The sequence below is a fragment of the Phycodurus eques genome, chromosome 6 (assembly GCF_024500275.1).
Source record: "Phycodurus eques isolate BA_2022a chromosome 6, UOR_Pequ_1.1, whole genome shotgun sequence".
Taxonomy (NCBI): domain Eukaryota; kingdom Metazoa; phylum Chordata; class Actinopteri; order Syngnathiformes; family Syngnathidae; genus Phycodurus; species Phycodurus eques.
Genome location: NC_084530.1, coordinates 5,247,286 through 5,270,427, shown reverse-complemented (window position 1 = coordinate 5,270,427; position 23,142 = coordinate 5,247,286). Strand labels below are relative to the sequence as shown.

The window sequence follows — 23,142 nt, the reverse complement described above, 5'->3', positions numbered from 1 at the left end:
AAAGCACTACATTTGCTTAAGTGGGTTGCGCTCGAGTATAAAGGCAAACTACGCGCGGGACAGCTGCAGTGACGTCAGCGCGGTCACCGTCTGCGCGAGTATTAAGAAGCCTTACTTGAGAACTGTACCTCTTGATTTGAAACCAAACAGTACAAAATGATGTTGTATGGAACAATAAGTTGTTGATTTGCCAAGACTAAAGTTTAAACAATCATTTTATATGCTTGATCTCTGTGTTGAGACAGTTCCAAAGTTGGGAATCGTTTATTTGAAAATGTGCTGAGTTTCAACCCATGCTTAGGGCGTGACTCACTCAGATAGAATGAATAATATGGAAACCCGAGTCAATGGGTCTGGTCTCTTTCTCAACCTCAGAAGGTACAAAAAGCCTCGAAATCCTTTCTTCTTACCTCTTTCTCTTCTTCTGACTAACATCTCTTCAGCTCCTCTACTTGGTTCCAGCCAGCCCCCCCTTTCCTTTGTTTTGAAAGGAACAAAGGCGCCGTCCGATGAGAGAAGCCTACCATGCGGCTTCTGTTTGATTTCCCACCCTGGACTTGTTTTCGGGGGCTCAGGAGAGACACTCCTGGCATTACCACAACATACGGCCGCAGTCTAGGGCAAGAGCGTGGCCCCCAACAAGTCCAAACGGCAGGAAAAGTTACGAGTGCACCCGCGTGTACAACAATTTTCTTTTTGTCATCCCTCTTTTGTTTTACTTATTGTGCACCTTCTTCTTCTTCAACTAAACCTGGCTCCTTTCCTTCTGAGACAACTGAGAAAAGACCATCCCAGACCATGTGATATGCGATCGTGAGTAAAACATGGCAGTTATTGTTCTCTCTCAACGCATTAACTCCTTTCATGGTCACACGACGAGTTCAGTCATTCGCCCTACATCTTGTTCTTTATGTAGGTTTACCTGTGATTTTTGTGTGTGTAGTAAAGTCCCTCTGCATTTCCCCCAAGTTCCCCCGTAGTTTTCATTAAATTTCCTCTAAAATTCAACCTCCTGTTGTGCACTGTGTTTGAGTGCAACAGTTGACCGCTGAAATCGAGAACTATCATTCTATTAATGTAGCAAGCCTTTTAGAGAACAGAGATGGATAAAGAGGTTTTTCGTCACTTTCCTTCAAATTTGCTAATATAAAAAGAGACGTGGTGCCCTATACGAGACAAAGACAGCTTTGATTGTAACATTCTAACGTTTGTTGAATTACCTCAGAAGTAGGCGCAGGTGTTTACTTTCCGAACCTCCTTTCCAAATTAATTACGCTTTTATCCAAACCAATATACGCTACACTAATGTCTCCAGTCAAATCCTCAAAGCTGTCTTGGAAAGTCTTGCCTTTGGGTGGCGTGTTCCGAAAATATATCTGTCATCTAAAATTCTGTTTGCATGTGGAAAAAAGGTTGAGAAAAATATGGTCACACACTCATTGTAGTGTACAGTAAATTGGAAGTGGCTGCCCATATCTAATGATATCATCCATTTAACAAAGCCTTGAGTAGCAGCTGGTTTAATACAAATCGATGATTAGTTGCAGTTGGGTTATTTGGGAAGATAGACCAGAATGATTGAGAAACTCTTGCCTGTCAGATAGACACAGACTGGCCATCTGGGTGCTTTAATTCTGTCTACATTCTGAGATGAGAATTTTAAATCCTGTAAACAGAAGAGAGAGGCAGATATGTAAAAGTCACCATAGCATTGTGGCAGAAAACAAGAACACAACAATGATGTTTACATTTAGTTAATCACCCATCTGTCATTCTTGACTTTATTTTCTTTACTCTTTTCATTACTTTTACACGTGATGAAGAGTACGGGAGTACTATCTATTCTATTGCTGTCTCTTCTTCATCTCATTGTTCTTCCCATCCTGTTTCTATCATCTTTCCATCATCTCCACCCCATCTCAAGTATTATTCATAGATACTCAGGAAGCATTGGGTTCTGTTTTCCACTGGCAGGACTCGAGACTGCGACCAATTGCAACATTTTTTTCAGTTTGTGCGATTAAAAATGTAATCTTGTCGCATTTGAGCGAGTGCATGTTTTAATGGTTCAGTTGTCTTTTTTCAACAGCAATCTCCTCCACCTGTCCCAAAGAGAGAGAGCGGGAGAAAGAGAAATAGACAGAGCGAGAGAGACAGACAGAGAGACAGAGAGAGCGAGCACTGTGACGTTGTATCGATTATTCTATTTGCATTAAAAGCAACCCGCTGCAATATGATTGGGTGCCTGCTGCAACATAATTGTCTGCTTCTTCCAGATAGGACACGATATTATCACAGCACCGTTGCGTACATGCGCTCCACATATTAATGTCATAGACAGGATAGTACGCCGTTGTATCTTACCAGTTGCCACCATGTACCTATATTGACGTTGGTCCGCTACTTATTCATTTCAAATGACAAGCGCGAGCCTTCAACTCATCTGGACTACTGGTGGGAAAGCTAGCGAGCCCGCACCTACCCTGTAAAGTCTGGTAAGCCAGTAAACTGCTCCCACCGCAAGCCACCTGCAGCTTTGTCACGGGAATAAAACCAAAAGTTTTTTTCCTCAAGTGACGTCACGTACGAATCATCCCAAAATTACGAGAGTGTGTGTGTGTGTGTGTGTGTGTGCGCGCGTGCGTGTGTGTGTTTGGTGGGGGGGCTATACAGCTAACTGCTAAGATTGCCTGTTTAATTTGTCTATCTATCTATCTATCTATCTATCTATCTATCTATCTATCTATCTATCTATCTATCTATCTATCTATCTATCTATATAAACCCTGTTTATAGCACAGACATATGAAGATACTGTATGTGCAACGTTAAAAAGCCCACAGTCCTTTAAAGAATATTGGAAAGGAAAACAAACTATCATTCAAATAAAGTGCCATATTGTAGTAGTAACGATTTAGCCATGTTCTGTTTGGAAATATGATTTTAAATAGGTAAATTGGTTTGAATTGCTCATAAATGATTTGCTAAATAGTGTGACTGAACCATAAACGATACTTTCATCATCATTGTCATAAATTATAATTTCATCATCATTTTAAAATGAACAGTATGTCCATCATATGGTTTTCCCAAGGGAAGAGGGTTAGGAGCCCTCACGATAAAAACTGGCCCCTCTGAGTCGAACAAATGGTCGAATAAAAGTAAAGCCTTTGTTTGTTTTGTTTTGCTTTTTCAATTTAATTGACCTGTTTTGTCTGCTACCGCTTGTTGCGGACAACCTGTTCATCAAGAGATCAATTGAATAGAACCTGTTTGGCAAAATGAAGTTACCCGAAAGAGCTCAAAAAGCTGCAACAAAATGCCAGGATCCAAAGAATTTCAAGAGCAGACGAGAAATTCAGCAATCAACATCTATGAGTCTTAAAAGGGTTAAAAAACCATTTTAAAGCTTGAGAATTCCAGCGACCCACGGTGAAAGCCATTGTCCTCAAATGGAGAAAACATGGAACGGTGGTGAACCTTCCCAGGAGTGGCTAACCTACAAGAATTACCCCAAGAGCACAGCGAAATCCATGAGATCACAAAGAAACCAGGGACAACAGCTAAAGAACTGCAGGCCCGGCATGCCTCAGTTAAAAAAACTAGTTAATGGTGAGAACATTGGCACTTCTTCCATTGTTCTGAACTTAAAAATGATGTCTGCAGAAAAAATTCACCCCAAAATAGACTCAGTAGTAATTTTAGGCTTGTTTTCTCATGAAATATTTGATAGCCCACATTTTGAACATATCAGCCTGTCACAGCCTGACACGTAAACAGCTGAAGGCGAGGACATTTCCTCATTGAACCTCTGTTTTTTTGTACATTTTTCCTTATATTGAAAGTCCATCCATCCATCCATTTTCAACACCGCTTATCCCTGTTAGGGTCGCGGGGTGCTGGAGCCTATCCCAGCCGACTTCGGGCGAAAGGCGGAGTGCGAATGGTTGTTTGTTTGTATGTGCCCTGCGATTGGCTGGCAACCACTTCAGGGTGTACAACGCCTCCTGCCCGATGACAGCTGGGATAGGCTCCAGCACGTCCGCGACCCTAGTGAGGAGAAGCGCCTCAGAAAATTTATGTATATATGTATATATGTATGTATATATGTATATATATATATATATATATATATATGTATATATGTGTATGTATATATATATATATATATATATATATATATATATATATATATATATATATATATGTGTGTGTGTGTATATATATATATATATATATATATATATATATATACGAAAAGTCCTTACAAATTAAGTTTGTTTGATAGATTGATCATTTCTTCTGGTGTTTCGGCTTTCGGTTTTCAAACCCTGTGCTCATCAGTTCGGTTTCGGTCAAGAATTTTCATTTCGGTGCATCACTAATTAAATATAAATGTAACAATATTTACGATATCGCAAATTTAAAAGTGCCTCGATATCGTCGTGGTCTTGTCTCACGATCAAATAATGAGCCGTTATGGTTAAAATTACTGTAATAAAACTGAACTGAGATATAGATATTGTTACATAAACATTTCGGCTGGTTTTGTTGGACTCGATAGCAGAGAAAGAGAGAGAGAGAGCGAGAGAGAGAGAGAGAGACAGAGACAGAGAGAGAGAGAGAGAGAGAGAGAGCGAGAGAGAGAGAGAGAGAGAGAGACAGAGACAGAGAGAGAGAGAGAGAGAGAGAGAGAGAGAGACTGGTTATTCTGAACACAGCCACATCCCCAGTAATATTATAAGACGGCGTTTGCACCCAATTCATCTCAAGGCTTGCAGTTTTGCTTGTGGCACATCATTTCATTAGATACCAACTAACAACCAGCCGTATCTCTTTAAAAGAAGGATATTGGGTGGCACGGGCTACTGGTTAGCACATCTGCCTCACAGTTCTGAGGACCTGGATTCATATCCGGCCACACCTGTGTGATGTTTAGATGTTCTCCCCATGCCTGCGTGGGTTTTCTCCAGGTACTCTGGTTTCCTCCCACATCCCAAAAACATGCATGGTAGGTTAAGTGAAGACTCTAAATTGCCCGTAGGTGCGATTGCGATTTTGAATGGTTGCTTGTTTATATGTGCCCTGCGATTGGCTGGCGAGAAGATCAGGGTGTACCTCGCCCAAAGATAGTTGAGATAGGCTACAGCACGCCCACGACCCTAGTGAGGATAAGCGGTACGGAAAATGGAATAGATGCACATTGATCATTTTGTTCCAAATTGTCGACAGCTATATCAATAAACTTGGAATAACTTCTATCGGTAACTAAACTACAAAATGGTGCGATTGCAGGGCTTGGCAGAGCACAAGAGGTATTGAAATTGACTGGCTGAAATAATGTGTGCCACAGGTTTTACAGTATTTTCATACTTTTATAGGCTATATTATATATTGTTGACCTGTAAGTTTACCCTTTAACCCTTAAATAATTTTGTTATACTGTACCTATTTTGTGTAACATTGAATGGGACTAAGCACTAGCTGCGTTTTGAGACATTTTTTCAATTTATCAAGTCCTGATAATGAATTCTAACATTAGAATATGAATTAATCCAAATATTTTCAGAGGATTGCTGTGGAGCTCGTATGTGATGGTGCCAGATGTATTTTTTCTTTTTTTTTTTTTTTTTTTTTTTTTTTTTTTTTTACTAAAAGAATTACTTAGTGCAGCATTATCTGCTGTAAGCAGTATAAAAGAATGATGAAAATGTGGCTCTAAGAACAGGAACAGCTGGTGCATTGACACCCGCTGACACGGAGCAGTTGACGCCATGTTACCATGACAACTGGCCGTGAACCCTCTGTTTCTGACAGCTGTTCCCATGGTGCTTGGCCTTGGCTGAGCCGGTTCCCATTGGCAGGATAGATAGCTTTGTGTGGTCATGATAATAACGTCGCTACCATATTGCTTTTCCTTTAGAATTATGTATGGTTACATCCATATGAGGTCTGTCCAAACTCCAATGTCAATGAATTATTTTTTAAATCTATACCAGATCCCCGAAACACAACACTTTACTGTAATGTCCAACTTAGCGATGGGCATATGTTTCCTTTCAGGGTACATATTAATTAAAATAGTCTTTTAATTGCTTTTATACATATAATTAGGGTCTGGAGGGCCTCCACAACCGAGGAAAAGTTTTAAAAGGTGCATATTTCCAAAAATGTATGAGAAGCTGATCAGATTTTTTTTTCCAGTTTACATTTTGGTTAATTCACAGTACATAATAATGTACTGACACTGAGTTTCTCTTCCCATGACTTGGTTGCTAGGCTGAGTGAAAATCCCCCATTTTCAAGCAATTACTTTTTTTCTTTTTAATTAAAAAAAGAAAATCGATTTCCCCCCCCCCCCCTTAGCGTCTTAACTAGTCCCTTGATGAGCACTGTTTACACTGAAGCCATGGCAGCTAACAGAGAGGAGGTTGTTCATTAAAGTTGTGATTAAACTACAGTACATACTGTACATTCAATACTGTTGCTTATCCAAGTGCATGACACTTCACTGGGGTTTATTTCTGTCAAGTTGCAGTGTATTACTTTTTACCTGACTACTTTCGTTAGTGTCGGCGTCATTAATGTGTGTGTGCTGAGCGTTTTCTTTTTTTTTTTTTTGGCAGTAAAATATGCCCCCCCGCTCTGTGCGGACCGACTGCTGCCCTGTCTGATGTGCTCTGGTGTCGACACTGACTACCGGTGGTGTTACTTCACATTAAGAGTGTCCAGAAGTTCCCCAAACGTTGCAGCAGTATGACATAAACTTCCCACGGGGGAATAATTTAAGCTACAAATACTTCTCCTACCTCTATTTTCCTGAGCAAAAAAAAAGTTAATTTCCAAAATTGTTTTTATTTTATTTCAAGGCAAGGCAAATGTATTAACTATATATAGTGCATTTCATACTGTAGCATATATTGGTTTTGGATAAAAGCGTTAATAATTTTGGAAAAGAATACGCTGGAAAGCAAACACTTGCCTTTACTTCCGGTTTAGTTCGATGTACGTTTAACGTTACAATCAAACTCTTTGTCTCCGCTACAATACACAAGGTAACTCAGTGTGCTTTACAATATTACAACACGTATAATAACAAAGAGCAAAACACATTTAAAAACAAAGTACAGAAAAATAAAAGACAGCTTACTGAAATTACCAAAAACATTCAAGATAATTTAAAAATAGAAATGCTCAATTACAAGCATGAGGAAAAAAAACAGTAGTTTTTAGCCTGAAACATTCACGCTTGGGGCTGACTTGACTTCTGTTGGCCACTTATTCCATTTGTGTGCAGCATAACAGCTAAATCCTGTTTCACGATGTTGGCTTTGGACTCTGTGCCCCACTATTCTACTACTCCACCAGTCTGTAGATCTCAGAGCCCTACTGGGTTTATACACTGTTAGCATTTCTTTCGTGTGTTCAGGACCTAAACCATTTAGTGATTTATAGACCGGTAGCAGAACTTTTTAAGTCAATTGTATAGCTCACTGAGAGCCAGTATAGAGTTTTTAGAGGTGGAGTAATATGCTCTGATCTCTTCATTCTGGTCAGAACCCGAGCTGCAGTGTTCTGAATGAGCTGCAGCTGTTGAATGTTCTTTTGGGGGAGTCCACTCAGAAGACCATTACAATAATCAAGTCTACTGGAGATAAAACAATAGAGGAGCTTCTCCTTTTCTGCTGGGAACATGCAACCCTTCACTCTGTATATGTTCAAGGCCATACCAACCAGCCCTAGGTATTTGCTTTTGTTTGTGTCACATGCACAGATCCGCACAGTAATTTAATCGGCCAAATTACCTCCACGCTGCCTCCGGGAGTGAGAATACAGTCAATGCTTTTAAGGTCTCTATGGGGACATATGTTCGTCACTTTTGTCATTCGCTTTTTTTTTTTACTCAGGGTTCGATAACCACTAACCTTGAAAAGTGTAATATAACTTTTGCTCCTCCTCCTTTTTTTTTTTTTTTTTTTTATAAAAATGCCACAGACATGCTCGCAAGAAATCTGGGAACTGCTTTATATTGTGAAAAAAAAACACCACTTGGAAAATTAACAGTTAATTAATCAATTCCTTGAAAATTGTTTTTAATTGAATGAAATAATTTCTTCCTGTTTTGAGTCCAGTTTGTTGTAGGTCAACCGCCTATAGTCATATGCTGTCATATTCCGTTTTAGACCATTATGTAAGACTGAACAAACAGCACCTCTCCTGATTGCATCCACATAGTCCACTGTATTTTGCCAGATTTGATTGAAGACACAATAAATAAAGACTCAATTACAGTCAATGTTTGATGAGTGGTTAGCAGAACCATGTCACAGTTATGAGGTTGGGCTTGTATCCCGTACGGAGTTTGCATGTTCTTTCGTGCTTGTGTGAGTTTTCTCCGTGCGCTCTGGCTTTCTCCAACATTCCCAAAAATACCCATGTCAGGTTCATTAAAGATTCTATAATTTATTTTAGTCATGAATCTGAATTGTTGTTTGTCTGAATGTGCCCTAAGATTGGCTGGTAACCTGTCCAGTGTTTCCTCTTTCCCAAACTCAGTTGGGATAGCTCACCCGTCCGTGACCCTAATGAAAATAAGGTGTATAGAAAATGGATGGATGTAGGTCTGTCAAGATATATCGACTTATTGGTTGATAAATACAATACACACACTAGTTTTTTCGATAAACTGTCATTGTAGTGGTGAGCCGGCGTGCGGATCACACAGCGAGCCGACAGAGTTGGACGGTTGTGTCGTTAGCCACTTGTGGGCTCATGAAATGCCGGAAAACCGGTACACCTACCGGTGTTGGCTCTGTCCGATACTCCACAGCCTGCGCAATCTGGCAAAAAAAAAAGATCACAATTATTTTTTTCATATCGTCTGATCTTGATTATTATCAGGATTTAAAAAAAAAAACTTTTAACGGAGCATGGGCGAAGAGTGACCGCCAAGGACGCGGCATGCTCTCTGTGAAGATGTCTGAGTTGGACCCAGAGTTTGGATTTTCCCAGCCGAGGATGTGCACTTTCTGTTTACTCCCAAAACTAAGAACCGGAAGTGGAGCAGGAAAAGGACAACTCTGATTGGCTGTTGTCACTCACATTCTCGCTGTGTTAGAGTGAGGAAATACGCAAACAGTTGATAATAGAGATTGACAGGAAATGTATCCCGATCTTCAATCTCGATCATATAATCGCCCAGCACTAGCCTTGCTCCATGTGCAGCGTGGAGATTCATACAACAGACATTTAAGGGAAAGTGAATTGTTTGTTGTGCTCGCTAGCCCATGATGCTAGCTAATGCATGCGTTGTGCTTTGATTTGGGTGTGATGCATTGTTTTATCCAAAAAGTGAAGGCCAAAGTCCTCCTGGATTTTTGTGGTTCGGACTGTTATTAATTAATCAGGTTATTTTTTATTCTCTTGCGGCACGGTGGGTGACTGGTTAGCACATCTGCCTCACAGTTCTGAGGAGCGAGGTTCAAATCCGACCCCACCTGTGTGGCGTTTGCATGTTCTCCCCGTGTCATGGACGGCAATCCCGTAAGGGCAGATCCCAAAAAAGAGACTCTAGGAAAGAGGTCTGAGCAATTTTAATTCAATGACAACATGTGATGGCGAGACATACGAAACTAAAGGGACTCACCACCAGAGAGAATAAAAAAACAGATAACGCAGGGAGACACGACAAAAGGTCCGTGTGGTATAATCATATAGAACCTAAATTTTGACAGCGGTCAGAACGGCGGCAAAAACGAGTGAATATTCCGACGCCCACACACTGTCACGGTGCCCCCGAAAAAGGCTGATGCATGACAGGTGCGGCACCGATGTCAACGCCCACCTTCGGTCACCCAGACACTGCAACACAAAGAAAAACAATTTGAAACACAGGGGCATGACATCCCGGCCCCGCCTGTGTGGAGTTTGCATGTTCTCCCCGTGCCTGCGTGGGTTTTCTCCGGGCACTCCGGTTTCCTCCCACATCCCAAAAACATGCATAGTAGGTTAATTGAAGACTCTAAAAGTTGCCCGTAGGTGTGAATGCGAGTGCGAACAGTTGTTTGTTTCTATGTGCCCTGCGATTCACCGGCAACCAGTTCAGGGTGTACCCTGCCTCCTGCCCAAAGTAAGCTGGGATAGGTTCCAGCAGTCCCGTGACCCGCTTGAGGAGTATTGGTTCAGAAAAGATTTTTTATTTTCTCTCTCTGCCTAAAATCTCATCTCAACAGCCAATTTTACCAGTTCTTTTTTTTACCAATTTTACCAATTTTATTATTGGACTAACTTTGTTTATGTTTTTGTACATTTTAAATGAATGTTTACAGAATTTCTAAAGTAAGTGTGAGAGATCAGTTAACGAGTTTGTCTTTTTCCACACAGCAAACTGAAAAAGGCAAGAAATCTCTCTTCCACGATATTCATAGTAATTCTGCATGTTTCTAATATTAATATGGTATACTAACCTACGCCTGTCACAATAACACATGTTTTAGAACGATATATTTTCCCAAAAACTGCTTATGATAAACGACAGTATAATTGTTTTTTTACCCCTCGGAAATCGTGAAAAATATGGCCCACCTTTGAGCTGCAGGACTGTGTGGTTTGTCCTCTGAAGGTGCTGGAGACAAGCCCTTCACCTGTCAATCAAATGTGTTCACTGTAATCAACTACTGGCTGAATAATAGGGGTGTCTCGATTCGGTCTTTGAGAACGGAAATCGGTCCAATTTCAGCAAATAAACGAGTCAGATCAGACTGGCTCTAAAATCTCAGATTTTACCACTCTTATACAAGCATTTCAGGGTCTGCTCCAGCACTGCTATCCAGTATTGCCCGACAGCATGCAGAGCCCAGTGATCACATTAATAGGTTGTTTCAGGTGCTACCATAGTAGCAAGGACTAAGGGTGAATGTTGCCTGCTTAAAGTTGTTTATTGACACTGCAGTTGACGTTTACTGTAAAACTCAACACACATAACAAAATAATTGAATGCTCCAAAATATCACAGACTTAATTTTTTTCATAGTTTTGTTTACAAAAATCGCTATCTCAACGCTAACACATATTGGATGAAAAAAACCTTTTGACAAGTGAACAAAATTTTGCATTGAACACGTGGCACTTATACCTCTCAAAATAAGGAATATTGCTACACAAACGCTGTACAAGCACTTACAAACAGACAATATAATACTTCCTGGCGTAGTTATATGAACAATTTTCAATCGTGACTTACTTTGTTACTGTAAGTGGGTATCTCATTGCATTCATCACACTGCCACTCATAGCCATGCACATTAGGAACAGCGATCCCAACAATGAAGGCATACACAGAGAGAGCTAAGCACCCCGAGACTCACAACATGATTCATATCTGCCACGATATTGTCAATAAAATTAAACCCCAGTTGCTTCAAGAAGTTCAAAATTGTATTGCCGCACATGTGGAGAGAGCAAATGGATGTGAACTCCCATGCATCCTCGAGGACCCTACTGATGGTGTAGAGCTGGTCCATTGATCCACGGCCAGGACGAAAACCACACTGCTCCTGCTGAATCAGAGAGCAACTTCCCGACGGACCCTCCTCTCCAGCACCCCACAATAGACCTTACCAGGGAAGCTGAGGAGTGTGATTCCCCTGTAGTTGGAACACACCCACCGGTCCCCCTTCTTAAAAAGGCGGACCACCCCATTCTGTCAGTCCAGAGGCACTGTCCCTGATGTTGCAGAGGCATGTCAACCAGGACAGCCCCATAACACCCAGAGCCTTTCGGAACTCCGGGTGAGTCTCATCCACCCCAGGGCCTTGCCACCGAGGAACTTTTTAACCACCACGGTGACCTCAACCCCAGTGATAGGAGAGCCCGCCTCAGAGATCCCAGATTCTGCTTCCTCATGAGAAGGCGTGTTGGTGGAATTGAGGAGGTCTTTGACGTATTCTCCTCACCTACTCTCAATGTCTCGAGTCGAAGTCAGCAGCGCCCCATCCCCACTATACACAGTGTTGATGGTGCAATGCTTCCCCCTCCTGAGACGCCAGATGGTAGACCAGAATTTCGTCGAAGCCGTCAGGAAGTCTTTCTCCATGGCCTCACCGAACTTCTCCCACGCTCGGGTTTTTGCCTCAGTGACAACCAAAGCTGCATTCCGCTTGGCCAGCCGGTACCTATCAGCTACCTCAGGAGTCCCATAGACCAAAAAGGCCCGATAGGACTCTTTCTTCAGCTTGACGGCATCCCTCACTGCTGGTGTCCACCAACGGGTTCAGGGTTGCCGCCACAATAGGCACCGACTACCTTACGGCCACAGCTCCGGTCGGCCGGCTCAGCAATGGAGGCGCGGAAGATGGTCCACTCGGACCATGTTCTTGTTCAGCTCGTGTAAAAAACATTTAAATGCCAGAAACAAAAATGATAAGCAATGCATTTTTTCAACTTCTGAATGATCTCAGGACTGACTTGGAGCCAGTCACCGATAGCAAAATTCCTTTCAAATTTCATAGCATCTGTGTAATTTCTGTGTCTTCTACTAACACTTCCTATTTCATCCAAATGTTCCATGATTGAAAACTATCAGCACTACCTAAACTAATCTTTTAAATACAAGGGTACCATCACGTTTACACCTGTTGCCACCAGTGCACACAATCTGTTAGAGTGAGTGAGCATTAAATTTAAGACCTGCTATTTGGGATCTTAGTGAATCATAGGTTTATGCTTCAGAGTGAAACTGAGCAAAAATCTCAGTTAATTGGACAGTATGTGTCTGTTTTTGGGCAAATCATTCACTTATTCCTAAAAAATATATCACTTTTATTTACGAGAATGTTTTGACAGTATCTCTGTTACGTTTGTCGAATGTACCAAAAGTTCCTCTCCTTTTCTCACAGAACACTGCACCAGCAGTTTGAGAGCTATAAACAGGAGGTGCGGCGCATCGGCGCGGAGACACGGCGTCAGCAGACACAACAGAAGGATGACGCACCCACCTGTGGCATCTGCCGTAAGACCAAGTTTGCGGATGGCTGTGGTCACCTGTGCTCCTACTGCCAAACCAAATTCTGTGCCCGTTGTGGGGGCCGAGTCTCCCTGCGCTCCAACAATGTGAGAATACAAAACATCTCTTTTATCGCTTTCAGACTCCCACTCACATACTCTTCATTTCTGCTTTAGCTGCTGTTCAGTTGTGAGTTTAGCATCTGCTTCTTTGTTTCCTAGTCAAACTTTGGCGAGACCAAAGGGTATTGGAGAAATGTCTTGGGATCACTACAACAGTTGCCATTAGGCTCATTCGTTTTTGGGAATGGTTAAAAAACTGAAAAACTGAACCTCACTTGAATGCAAAAGCTCATGTATCACATCTGACATCTGTGTTTTTCTGTCTCTTGCATTTTCCCATCATGCAAGCATGTAAGGCAGTGGCTAATCCCACAAGCTGTGTGTCCAAACGAAACACAGGACAGTATGAGAGTGATGGCTGCACAGTTTTACAAAAACAACAAAATAAGAACAAAAATCAAAACAAAACACAGACGTAATTCGAAATAAGGTTCAATGTTTATTTTACCTGAGGGAAACTGGTTGAACGTAATGTGCCGGATTCGCAGTTGTTCTATATATTATTTGGACAGACTTTCAACTTTTAAAGTTTAGATTAGATGTTATGTTGCTTTTTCGACTATATTCAATGTAATAAGAATTACAATTCAGTTTAATTTGATCAGACTTTAAAACTTTAGAAATACCTGCACGTACAGTCTGAACCAATTCAGCCACAACTCATGACATTGCACAACTTTCTGTCTTTTCACATCCATACATCAAGTAAACGTGAATGTAGGGAAAAATAATAAATAATTACAGAGTTCTGGACCTCAATAGCCTCATAATTGTTTACGGCCACTTTGGGATCATGAAATGTCTCAAAAGAAATAAACAGATAGTTATTATAATTTCCATAGCCTTCTGTATGTCATGTATGAACTGAAATAAAACATTCAAGACAAGGTCAAGACAATTTTTACTGTTAAGATGAATCAGCAGGGCATCAGTGCTTACAGTATACATGTTTGTGCTATTTCAAAGACCTGCGCTTCTTCCATTCAATCTGAGGACTCCTCCTTGGTGTAGATGGCCATGAGACTTACCCTATGCCTGCTGGTGCCCAATCTGCTCAGGATCCAACCAACCGAACTAGCCTTGACTCACACTGTGAACAAATGTAGGCTGATCTGGAAGACTGGTCAGATTAGGGGAGAGATTTAGTTGTTTCTGTCTTCAGGCTCGGGTGTAGTGAACCTGAAGACAGAAACAGGAGGTGAAATGTGGTGGTCCCCTACCTGGCTGCTTTGTCAGAGAAACTTTCTCCAAACATGATATACCAATGTATTTCACACCGACCAACACCCTCATACAAAAACTGGTTCATCCCAAGGACAAAATCCCAAGAAGCAAACTCAGCAATGTTGTTTCGGTGGTGCAATGCAGGAGTGCAACGATCTCTGCATCGGAAAGATGAAGCAACCACTTCATGGCGCAGCATCGATGGCCGGCTTCTTTAAGTCCAGAATCAGCGGTTCATTTGCATCTAAAGAATAATGGACATTCCTTCGAAGACAATAACCTCCAAATTCTGGACAGGAAATGCCCCTGGTTTGAAAGAGCCATCTCCCATATGCTTAAGTCAGAAAAGGCGCGCACCTCTGCACTTTTCTAACAGTGCCCATTCCGCCGTTCACCTAATTGTATCATTTGCATACCTGGGCATTTAGAGCAAGGAGCAACCCTGAAGTGTGGGCGTTCCCTCTCATATCTGGCAGAGCGCGTATTCTCTCAAAGACTTAAGTCTATTTCCTCATCTGCACTTCTTAGGCATGTAGTAAGTCAAGTGTCCCGGAAAAGCGAAACATCCTATTGCATGTTTTGATTCAGTTAACTGCTCCCGTGCTCCGACTGCCGGCGACGGTCCGCCAGGCATGGTGGCTGACTTGCGCTGATGTTACTGGAGACATCTGGCCCACTCACAGAGTGCCCAACGGCCGTTCAAAGTGTGTTCAGTTATGAGCACAGTATTGTGATTTCCGATTGAATTACTTTTATTGGATATTTAAAATACAGAATACAAAAAAACAGGCTCCGTTAAAATAGCCTGTTACATGAAGGAGTGCACACATCTCACTGACAATGATTGACTTATGCGCTACATGAGTTAATTTCACGTTTAAAGTGTGACATATTTCCCAAATGGATTTCTATGGCATTCTTGTGTCTCAGGAAAACTCCACGATCTGGTAATTCCAGCGAGCCTTAGACTTCAATGAATCAGACCTTTTGCGTTGGTGCGCACATATTCGCCTGGTATGCATGGTGGGTGTGTCAGAAGTAATTACGGGAGAATCAGCGCACCTTGACAGCGTACAAGCCAGGCGTGTAAAATGTAGACTTATGCACCAACGGGAGAATATGGCCCCAAGAGCAGGAAGGGCAGCGGTCTTATCACTTTGCTTGCACTGGCGGCTCAAAAAAAACCCCAAAAAAACAAAACAAAAACAGCTGATACTTCTGCTGGAATGTCTAAGCGGTTTTGAAACCTTGACATTTTAAAACTGCCGTATATCTTGAAACTGGTTATCCATGTATATTAGCGAATATACTACTTTATCTGCTCATCTGCTTGAGTACTTAATTGCTCAAAAAATTATATTTACAATAAAACGTAGGCGGCACAGTGGGCGACTGGTTAGAGCGTCTGCCTCACAGTTCTGAGGAGCGGGGTTCAATCCCTGGTCCCGCCTGTGTGGAGTTTACATGTTGTCCCTGTGCCTGCGTGGGTTTTCTCCGGGCACTCCGGTTTCCTCCCACATCCCAAAAACATGCATGGTAGGTTAATTGACAATGCTAAATTGTCCGTAGGTGTGAATGTGTAGTGCGAATGGTTGTTGGTTTGTATGTACCCTGCAATTGGCTGGCAACCAGTTCGCGGTGTGCCCCGCCTCCTGCCCGATGATAGATGGGATAGGCTCCAGCACGCCCGCGACCCTAGTGAGGAGAAGCGGCTTAGAAAATGGATGGAAGGATAAATCATGTATATCTTTGTCCCTCTATTTATGCGAGTGACGCATAGTGACAGACAGAACAAATGAATGCTCTTCTATTAGATGGCAGGAAGTAAATACAGTAATTAATGTATCCACTTTTTGTGACATTTTTGTCTGTTGGTGTGCCGTGAGATTTTTCTATTATAAAATATGTTCCTTGGCTCCATAAAGGTTGGAAATCACTGCTCGAGTCAGCTCGTGTATTCTAAACTGTCAGGTCAAACCAACATTACATGATAGAAATAATGGGTGCTAACTTACTGTAACTTAAATTACTTTATTGCAATTAAATTACTTCACCCACACCGAAACTTTACAGCATGATTCGACAGAATGGCGGCATGTTTACGTAGAACCGTTAGCGCTAGCACTAGCTTGCTTGGCTACATATCGTTTTTGTTTCCTGCTTGCGAGCCATATCGTATTAAAAGTACGTGAACATACCTCAAGCAAGCCTTAAACGAATGTCCTCTCCTGTCCTGAGCACCGGTGACCACCAACACACGTTTTCCCCCATTTTGTTTTTATAATACAGTGGTTTTGCTCCACTCTTGTTGTCGTCACCACGGTAATGAGTGTCTCCGGTCGCATTTGAGTTGACATGGCAAAGCCCAATGATCGTAAAAAACGGGATGCGGTGGTATCGGAATACAAGATTTTATTGCAGTAGTCTGACAGTGCAATCGTGAAAGAGCTAATTTGTCTTGTAGTTTGATCCGGGCATTGCGTGTTGTCTGTCTCAGACATGTTGTCTGTTCCACACCGCCGACATGTTTTTAAAAAAAAAAAAATTAATAACTTTATTGGCCGTCAGATATTTCCAATACTACATCAAAAGACACGAGACAAGGCTAAAAAGTAAAGTAAATAATAAGCTTTTGGATTCAAATATACTGTGCACGCAGCGACGCGGAGTAAATGTCTTTTGCAGAGCCGATCAATGACGTCATTGATCGGATCGGTGAATTATGACATTAAAGCCGATTAGCATAAAATGCTAAATATCGGCCGATACCGATCACCCCAATAAAATCGGTGTAAAGTCTATTGGTCATTTCACTTTTTGTCTTCAAGTAAAGTAATGTGGTGAACACTATCAGTGCTAGGGCGTTAGCACCTCTATTTGACCAACCCACACTGACAATATATATTCTTTTATTAGGTCGGATGATGGTCTACAGCAGGCACTGATTTAGCTTCTTAGCTGAGTCTGAAATGATTGGAATGAGTGTTATCGTGACCCTTCCCATGTCAGACATCATCCCAGAGAGTTCAGGTATCGGGAGGCCTTCTTCACAAGTGAGAGTAACAGAATTACTGAAGCAGAATGGTGTGGTATCGTCAATAATGTGGGTTGTATGGCTCGCTTAAGGTGCTCAAAAGAGGAGCCTTTCCTCTTTGTAATCTACCCTGATTCGGTGATTTGGGTATCTGATTAGAATGCCTGTTGGATGGCTCCCATAAGAGGTGCTTACCTACCAACCGGGAGGCGATTCCGAGGTTGTCCAAGAACTGCTTGGGGAGTCGATTAGGTGATGCAGAAGTGTGTGAGTGATGATTTGAAGATGCAGAATAAATTATTTTAGTTACGTGTTGAAACTGTGACTGTTTCAAATTTTTTTAGTGGTTGGTTTGTGGAGGTTTGAAGTTTGGCAAAATTGGTCTGAAAATGTGCATACAGACACCTGTATGCTTGCTGTGCTTTGTGAACACTGAATTGACTGCTAACATATCATCTCAAAAAGAATTTAATGAAAAAATCTTTAATTTACCATCATGCATTCATCCATCCATGGATCCGTCCATGCATTCTTCCATCTGTCTATCCTTCCATCGATCTTCTACTTACCAAGGGTCGGGTGGAGAGGGCAGCAGCCGAAACAGATTTCCGGACCAGACTTCCCTCTGCCCACCTCTTCCCAGTGAATACTGAGGGATTCCCATTCCAGCCAAGGGACATTGTCTCTGCAGTGTGTTGGGTTTTCCTTGGTGGGGTGTGCCTGGAACACCTCACCAGGGAGGAATCTGGGAGGCATTGTAACCAGATGCACCACCCCACCACTTCATCTGGCTCCTCTTACTGTGGAGGAGCAGTGGCTCTACGATGAGCCCCTGATAACCATAACTCTCACCCTAACGCTGAGGCCTGGTACACACAAGGATTTTTTAAACCTAGAATTTTTTTTTTTTTTATGTTACTGACCCCAGTGCCCCACACATGGAGATAAAAATAAGGCATTTAACAGTTTATCATACAGTGTGTGTTGTGCTCCAATAATCTAAACACAGCACACCACATACTGTACAAAAACATTCTGTTCCACCACCAATCATAAGTCTAGTGCTCCAAGAAGGAATGTCGCTTGATCAAACATGATCTAACAAAAAATAAGAAAAAGCAACAGCCGGGAAAAACGAGCCACAACCTGAAAGAGGACAGGAGAGGAATGCTGTTTGTCTTAGGGGGGGAAAAAAGACTGCTAAAAATCTTGGAAACAGGGATAAAGCAGACTTTATATTCTACAGAGATGTTAAATAAGCACTTGAGGGATTTCCACAACTCCACAAGCTGGTCCTCCAATTTCCGAGGTCGACCGGACTTTGTGTTTCATGTCGGACATGTTTTTTTTTTTTTTTAATTTAGGGCTGTTTAATTGTTCCTCAGTCTGGACGCTTTTTTTTTTGTCCTGTACAGCTGTTTGGTCAAGCAGAAAGGAAGATCTGTATCCCTTTTATGCCAGAACTGTTTTAACACTATGGTTCTTTGTATTTTGCTGAATTTTTATTAAAAAATTCAGTTGGACAGAACAAAGTTTTAAAGGGGCGTGACAGAAAAAACAACAGGGAGAGAGTAAAAAGATAACATGAATAATATAGGAAGAGAAGAAAACAAAAGACAGGACATTAGCTTTAAGAAAGATGAGAAAAATAAATCATTATATGCCTAGTAAAATGACACATCAGAGTCGAGTGTTGTATGGGCAGTAGTGCTAAACCTGGTGAAGGAAGGACCGGACAATATCGGACAGGACTGGACAGGACAAGGACTGGAGGGGAAGCATGCACGACAGAGGCAGTGGACCTGGTTGTACAACTGCAGTGTGGTGGGAGTGGCTATGCAAACTCTAAACATTGATGGAAACAGAGTGCAAGTGAGGGGAAACCCAGGAAGTTCGCATAGTTATGAGTTGTTTATCGCAATGAGTGTGTGGCCCCCCACCAAACGAATAATTCCCAGAAGTGAGTATCTGAGGACACATGCAAGTGAAGTGACACCGTCTCGCATGCACTGTAACCTTCAGAGGTGACCTGTCCTTGCTGAGCCTGCACCGCGGGGGCTGAGGACACCATCCCACCCACCCGAGAGATGGGGTCGGGCCCAGGAGCCCACCCGAGAGCAGCCTGGTGGACGGGACACCACCCACACTGAGGGACCCAGGGTGGTCCACCGGCCCCACTGAGGCGCCCCAAAACCCAAAGCCACCCCACCGCCCCACGCACACGGCCACCACCACTCTCCCCACCCCCAGGAGAACGAGATGCCCTCCACCAACTCGCAAGACCCGCCAATGTAGCCAGTCCCCACCCAGCCAGAGGGCGAGACAGTGTCCCCTATTAGGTAGAAAGGGTGGCAGATAGGGATGCCCAACAGAGGAACAATAAGGTGGGTAAGGGGGGCTGGAGAGCAGCCATGAGAGGGTAGCCCCCACCCCGAGCAGCCATCCAGCCAGAGGGCCCAGGAGCCCAAGAAACCCACCTCCCCCCCTGTTGCTATGGCTGCCAGGTCCCCAACTGGCAGTCATTGGCCCTACCCCGTGAATAAGTGGCCCTTGAGTGGTGTACTGCATTAAAATCTGGAGTGGCCCATGAGAATGGGGGTGAGGGTAGGGCTGTCGGACACTGTTGCCCCGCAGCCAAATTCCCCGAACCCAAATACCACCGTCCCTCAGAGATCAGTGTATCTAGTGCATTAAAACAGGGGATGGGTGTGTGTGATGCATTAAAATACCTGGGGGGCAGGTAAGGTGTCGCTAAACGTCTAGACTGGGAACTAGCACTGACATACTGAATCCCGGTCCGACGCCCACATCCCCCTGACCCTGCACCAGCCCCCCAAGAAACCCTAAGTATGTGTGCGTGCCCAGATGTGATTGGTGAATAAATATGTACAGTGAATGGTGTGTGTGTGTGCTGAGTGAGTGATTAAGAGGCATGGCTCCTGCAGGCCGGGCCCATCGGGGGGAACAACCACAGGGAGAGAGGTTCGTCACACCCAGCCCCACAGTACCACCGCCCCCGGAACACCCCCCAACCCATCCCAGTCAGCGCCCACTAGCCGCCCCAGAGTGCGGGAGGTGGACCCGTCCCCAGAGTCTGGTCACTTCTTGATTGGCTACCTGATTTTGATTCTTTTGCATAATTCACAAATTCACAAAATCATGACTCATGAGTTGTAGTCTTTCCCTGCATGCGAAGATATTTGGTCGTAACTATTGAACACATTTAATATTTACGATTGTCAGCCTGACTCGTTTGAGTCCTAGTAGCCAGTGCAAATTCACCGCAGTATAATCTTATAACACATGAGAATATAATCTGGTGTGTGTCATCCATGGTCTGGAAAGCTGGAAAATTGGGACAAAAACCGTCCGATTACATTTACAGGTGTGTGTGTGTGTGTGTGTGTGTGTGTGTGTATGTACCAAGCCTAACGGAGACCAAACACCCTGTGGTAGAAGCTCATTTCAGCCTCTTGTATTCTTGGATCTTTTTCTTCACAGAGTATTTTTTTTTCAGTCACTACCCACATCTTGTGACCATGTGAGGGTGGAACTGTAGAGTAGTAATTTGCGAGATTTGTCTTTCACATCAGCTTCTTCACATCAACAGACCAATGCAGAGTCCGCACCGCTGCACCGATCAGCTTGTTGATTTTGTGCTCTATTCTTTCCTCACTGATGAAAAAGGCCACAAGAGATTTGAACTCCTCCACTAGACGCAAGAGCTCATCCTCGACCTGAAAAGGCGATTTTCGCAGCTCAGGATCATGAGCTCAGATTTGGAGGTGCTGATTCTTATCCCAACTGTTTCACACATAGCTGGCTCCAAATGAACTTCACGCTCTGATGAAAGCTAAGAGAACCACTGCCAAAAGCAACAAAGCAATACCGAGACCACCAAAACAGTGCTCCATGACAGAAATCTTGCTTGATCAAATGTGACTTAAGAAAAATGAAGATACAGCCACAACTGGGAAAAACAAGATGCAACCTGGAAGAGGACACACGAGTGGAGGGAATGGTGGTAATCTTGGGACTATTTTTTTAGTCAAGTGAAGATCACGCACCGACGAGAGAGAGAACCACTGCAAAAAGCAACAACACAATACTGAGGCCACCAAAACAGCCTCCCTCAACTCCGTAGCTGTGGCTAGAAACTCTCTGTAAAGTTTACAACACAATAGGTGACAAGGGGTAGTATTTGCAGAGTCCAACCCCCACTGGAAACCACATCAACTTACTGCTAGCAATGAAGCTCAAATCTTACATTGGTTGTATAGGGACTGACTGACTCATGTCAGTGGTTCCGTACCCCATACTCCCAGAGCACCCACTTAATTGAAACTCTATTTTACCTGGCCTGACTGGCATCTCCCACCAGCGGAGCCAACACACCATAGAATGGTGATCAGTTGACTGCGCCGCTCTTCTCTTCACCCGAGTGTCTAAGACATCCAGCCATAAACCCAGTGATATAACCACAAAGTCGATCAACACCTCGGATGCTCTGGTGCCAAGTGTAAATACTATAGCTTCTGTAGCCAGGGATCACACCGACAAGGTGCCTGCCTTTGGCCACCACATACCTCACACTGCACCCAACCCACTTGGCCCTTCACGTGGATGTTGAGCCCATGAGAACGGAGACCCATGCCCACCCATCAAGCCATTCCCAGCATGGCCCCATAGGTGGAGGCCTAGCCACCAGGCTCTTGGTTCCAGAGAGGACCACTTTATTTTTAATTAGAGAGGGTCTTGAGCAGCATTTCGTCTGTTCCCTCACTTATATACTATTTTCCCTGGGTAACCCTACCCTGAGCTCCTAGGATCATTGGAACATGCAGTCCCCCCACTGCAATAAGTGGATGGCACATGGATGGGATTATATATTCCAAAATGGTATTTGAAGTACTCATATTCATACAGCCCATATTTATTGTGATGTGATCATGGTTGGAAAAAAATTAAAAGCTGCAGTAAAACTGATGGTTTGATGCTGGAAAATTGGGCCATACATCCATTCATCATTTTGCTTTTGGTATTATACTTAACACTATGTATTTTTTAATGGCAGTAATAATTAAACAGCACACAGAGAGATACTATATATCAAGTGTTATCTGGTGCCTAAACCTTCAAGTTCAAGGGAAACCTCAACTTGAGGTCTCAGGACCTCAAGTGGGAGACCAACATCAACGCCATCATCAAAAAGGCCCAGCAGAGGAAGTACTTCCTGCGGCTTCTGAGGAAGCACGGTCTGCCACAGGAGTTATTGAGGCGGTTCTACACAGCAGGTGTCAAAATCAGTCCTGTGTTCATCTATCACAGTCTGGTTTGACGCTGCCACAAAAAAGGACAAACTCCAACTGCAGTCGGACAATCATGACTGCCAGAAAAATCGTCGGTACCCCTTTACCCACGCTTAAGGACTTGCATGCTGCCAGACTTAAGACAAGAGCGTGCAGAATCCTCTTGGACCCTCCACATCCTGGTTACCACCTCTTCCAGATCCTTCCCTCAGGCAAGGCGCTATTGATCAATGCAAACTAAAACCAGCAGACATTCCAACAGCTTCTTCCCTCTTGCCATTAAATTGTTAGAGGCTAAGTGACTCTCTGTAGTGTTTTTTTTAATGTTTTTATGTCTCAAAAGTATTTATTGTCAAAATGGCTGTCTCTTGTTGTACTAGAGCGACTCCAACTACCCAAGACAAATCCTTGTGCGTTTTTGACATACTTGGCAAATAAAGAGGATTATTA

The 23,142-nt window shown here is 43.0% G+C and overlaps 1 protein-coding gene across 19 annotated transcripts in view; it reads left to right on the top strand.

The window, feature by feature from the left end:
- rims1b (regulating synaptic membrane exocytosis 1b) overlaps window positions 1–23,142 on the top strand; it is a 116,622-nt gene that overhangs the window by 20,735 nt on the left and 72,745 nt on the right. For 17 of the 19 annotated variants that reach the window (XM_061678686.1, XM_061678685.1, XM_061678684.1 and 14 more), the window contains exon 2: window positions 12,897–13,110. The exons of 1 other annotated variant lie outside the window; for it this stretch is intronic. In XM_061678686.1, coding sequence (XP_061534670.1) covers window positions 12,897–13,110 — 214 coding nt within the window. Of the gene's footprint in view, window positions 1–788; window positions 814–12,896; window positions 13,111–23,142 lie in introns of those variants that run through there. One more of the 19 variants, XM_061678695.1, reaches the window with a different exon arrangement.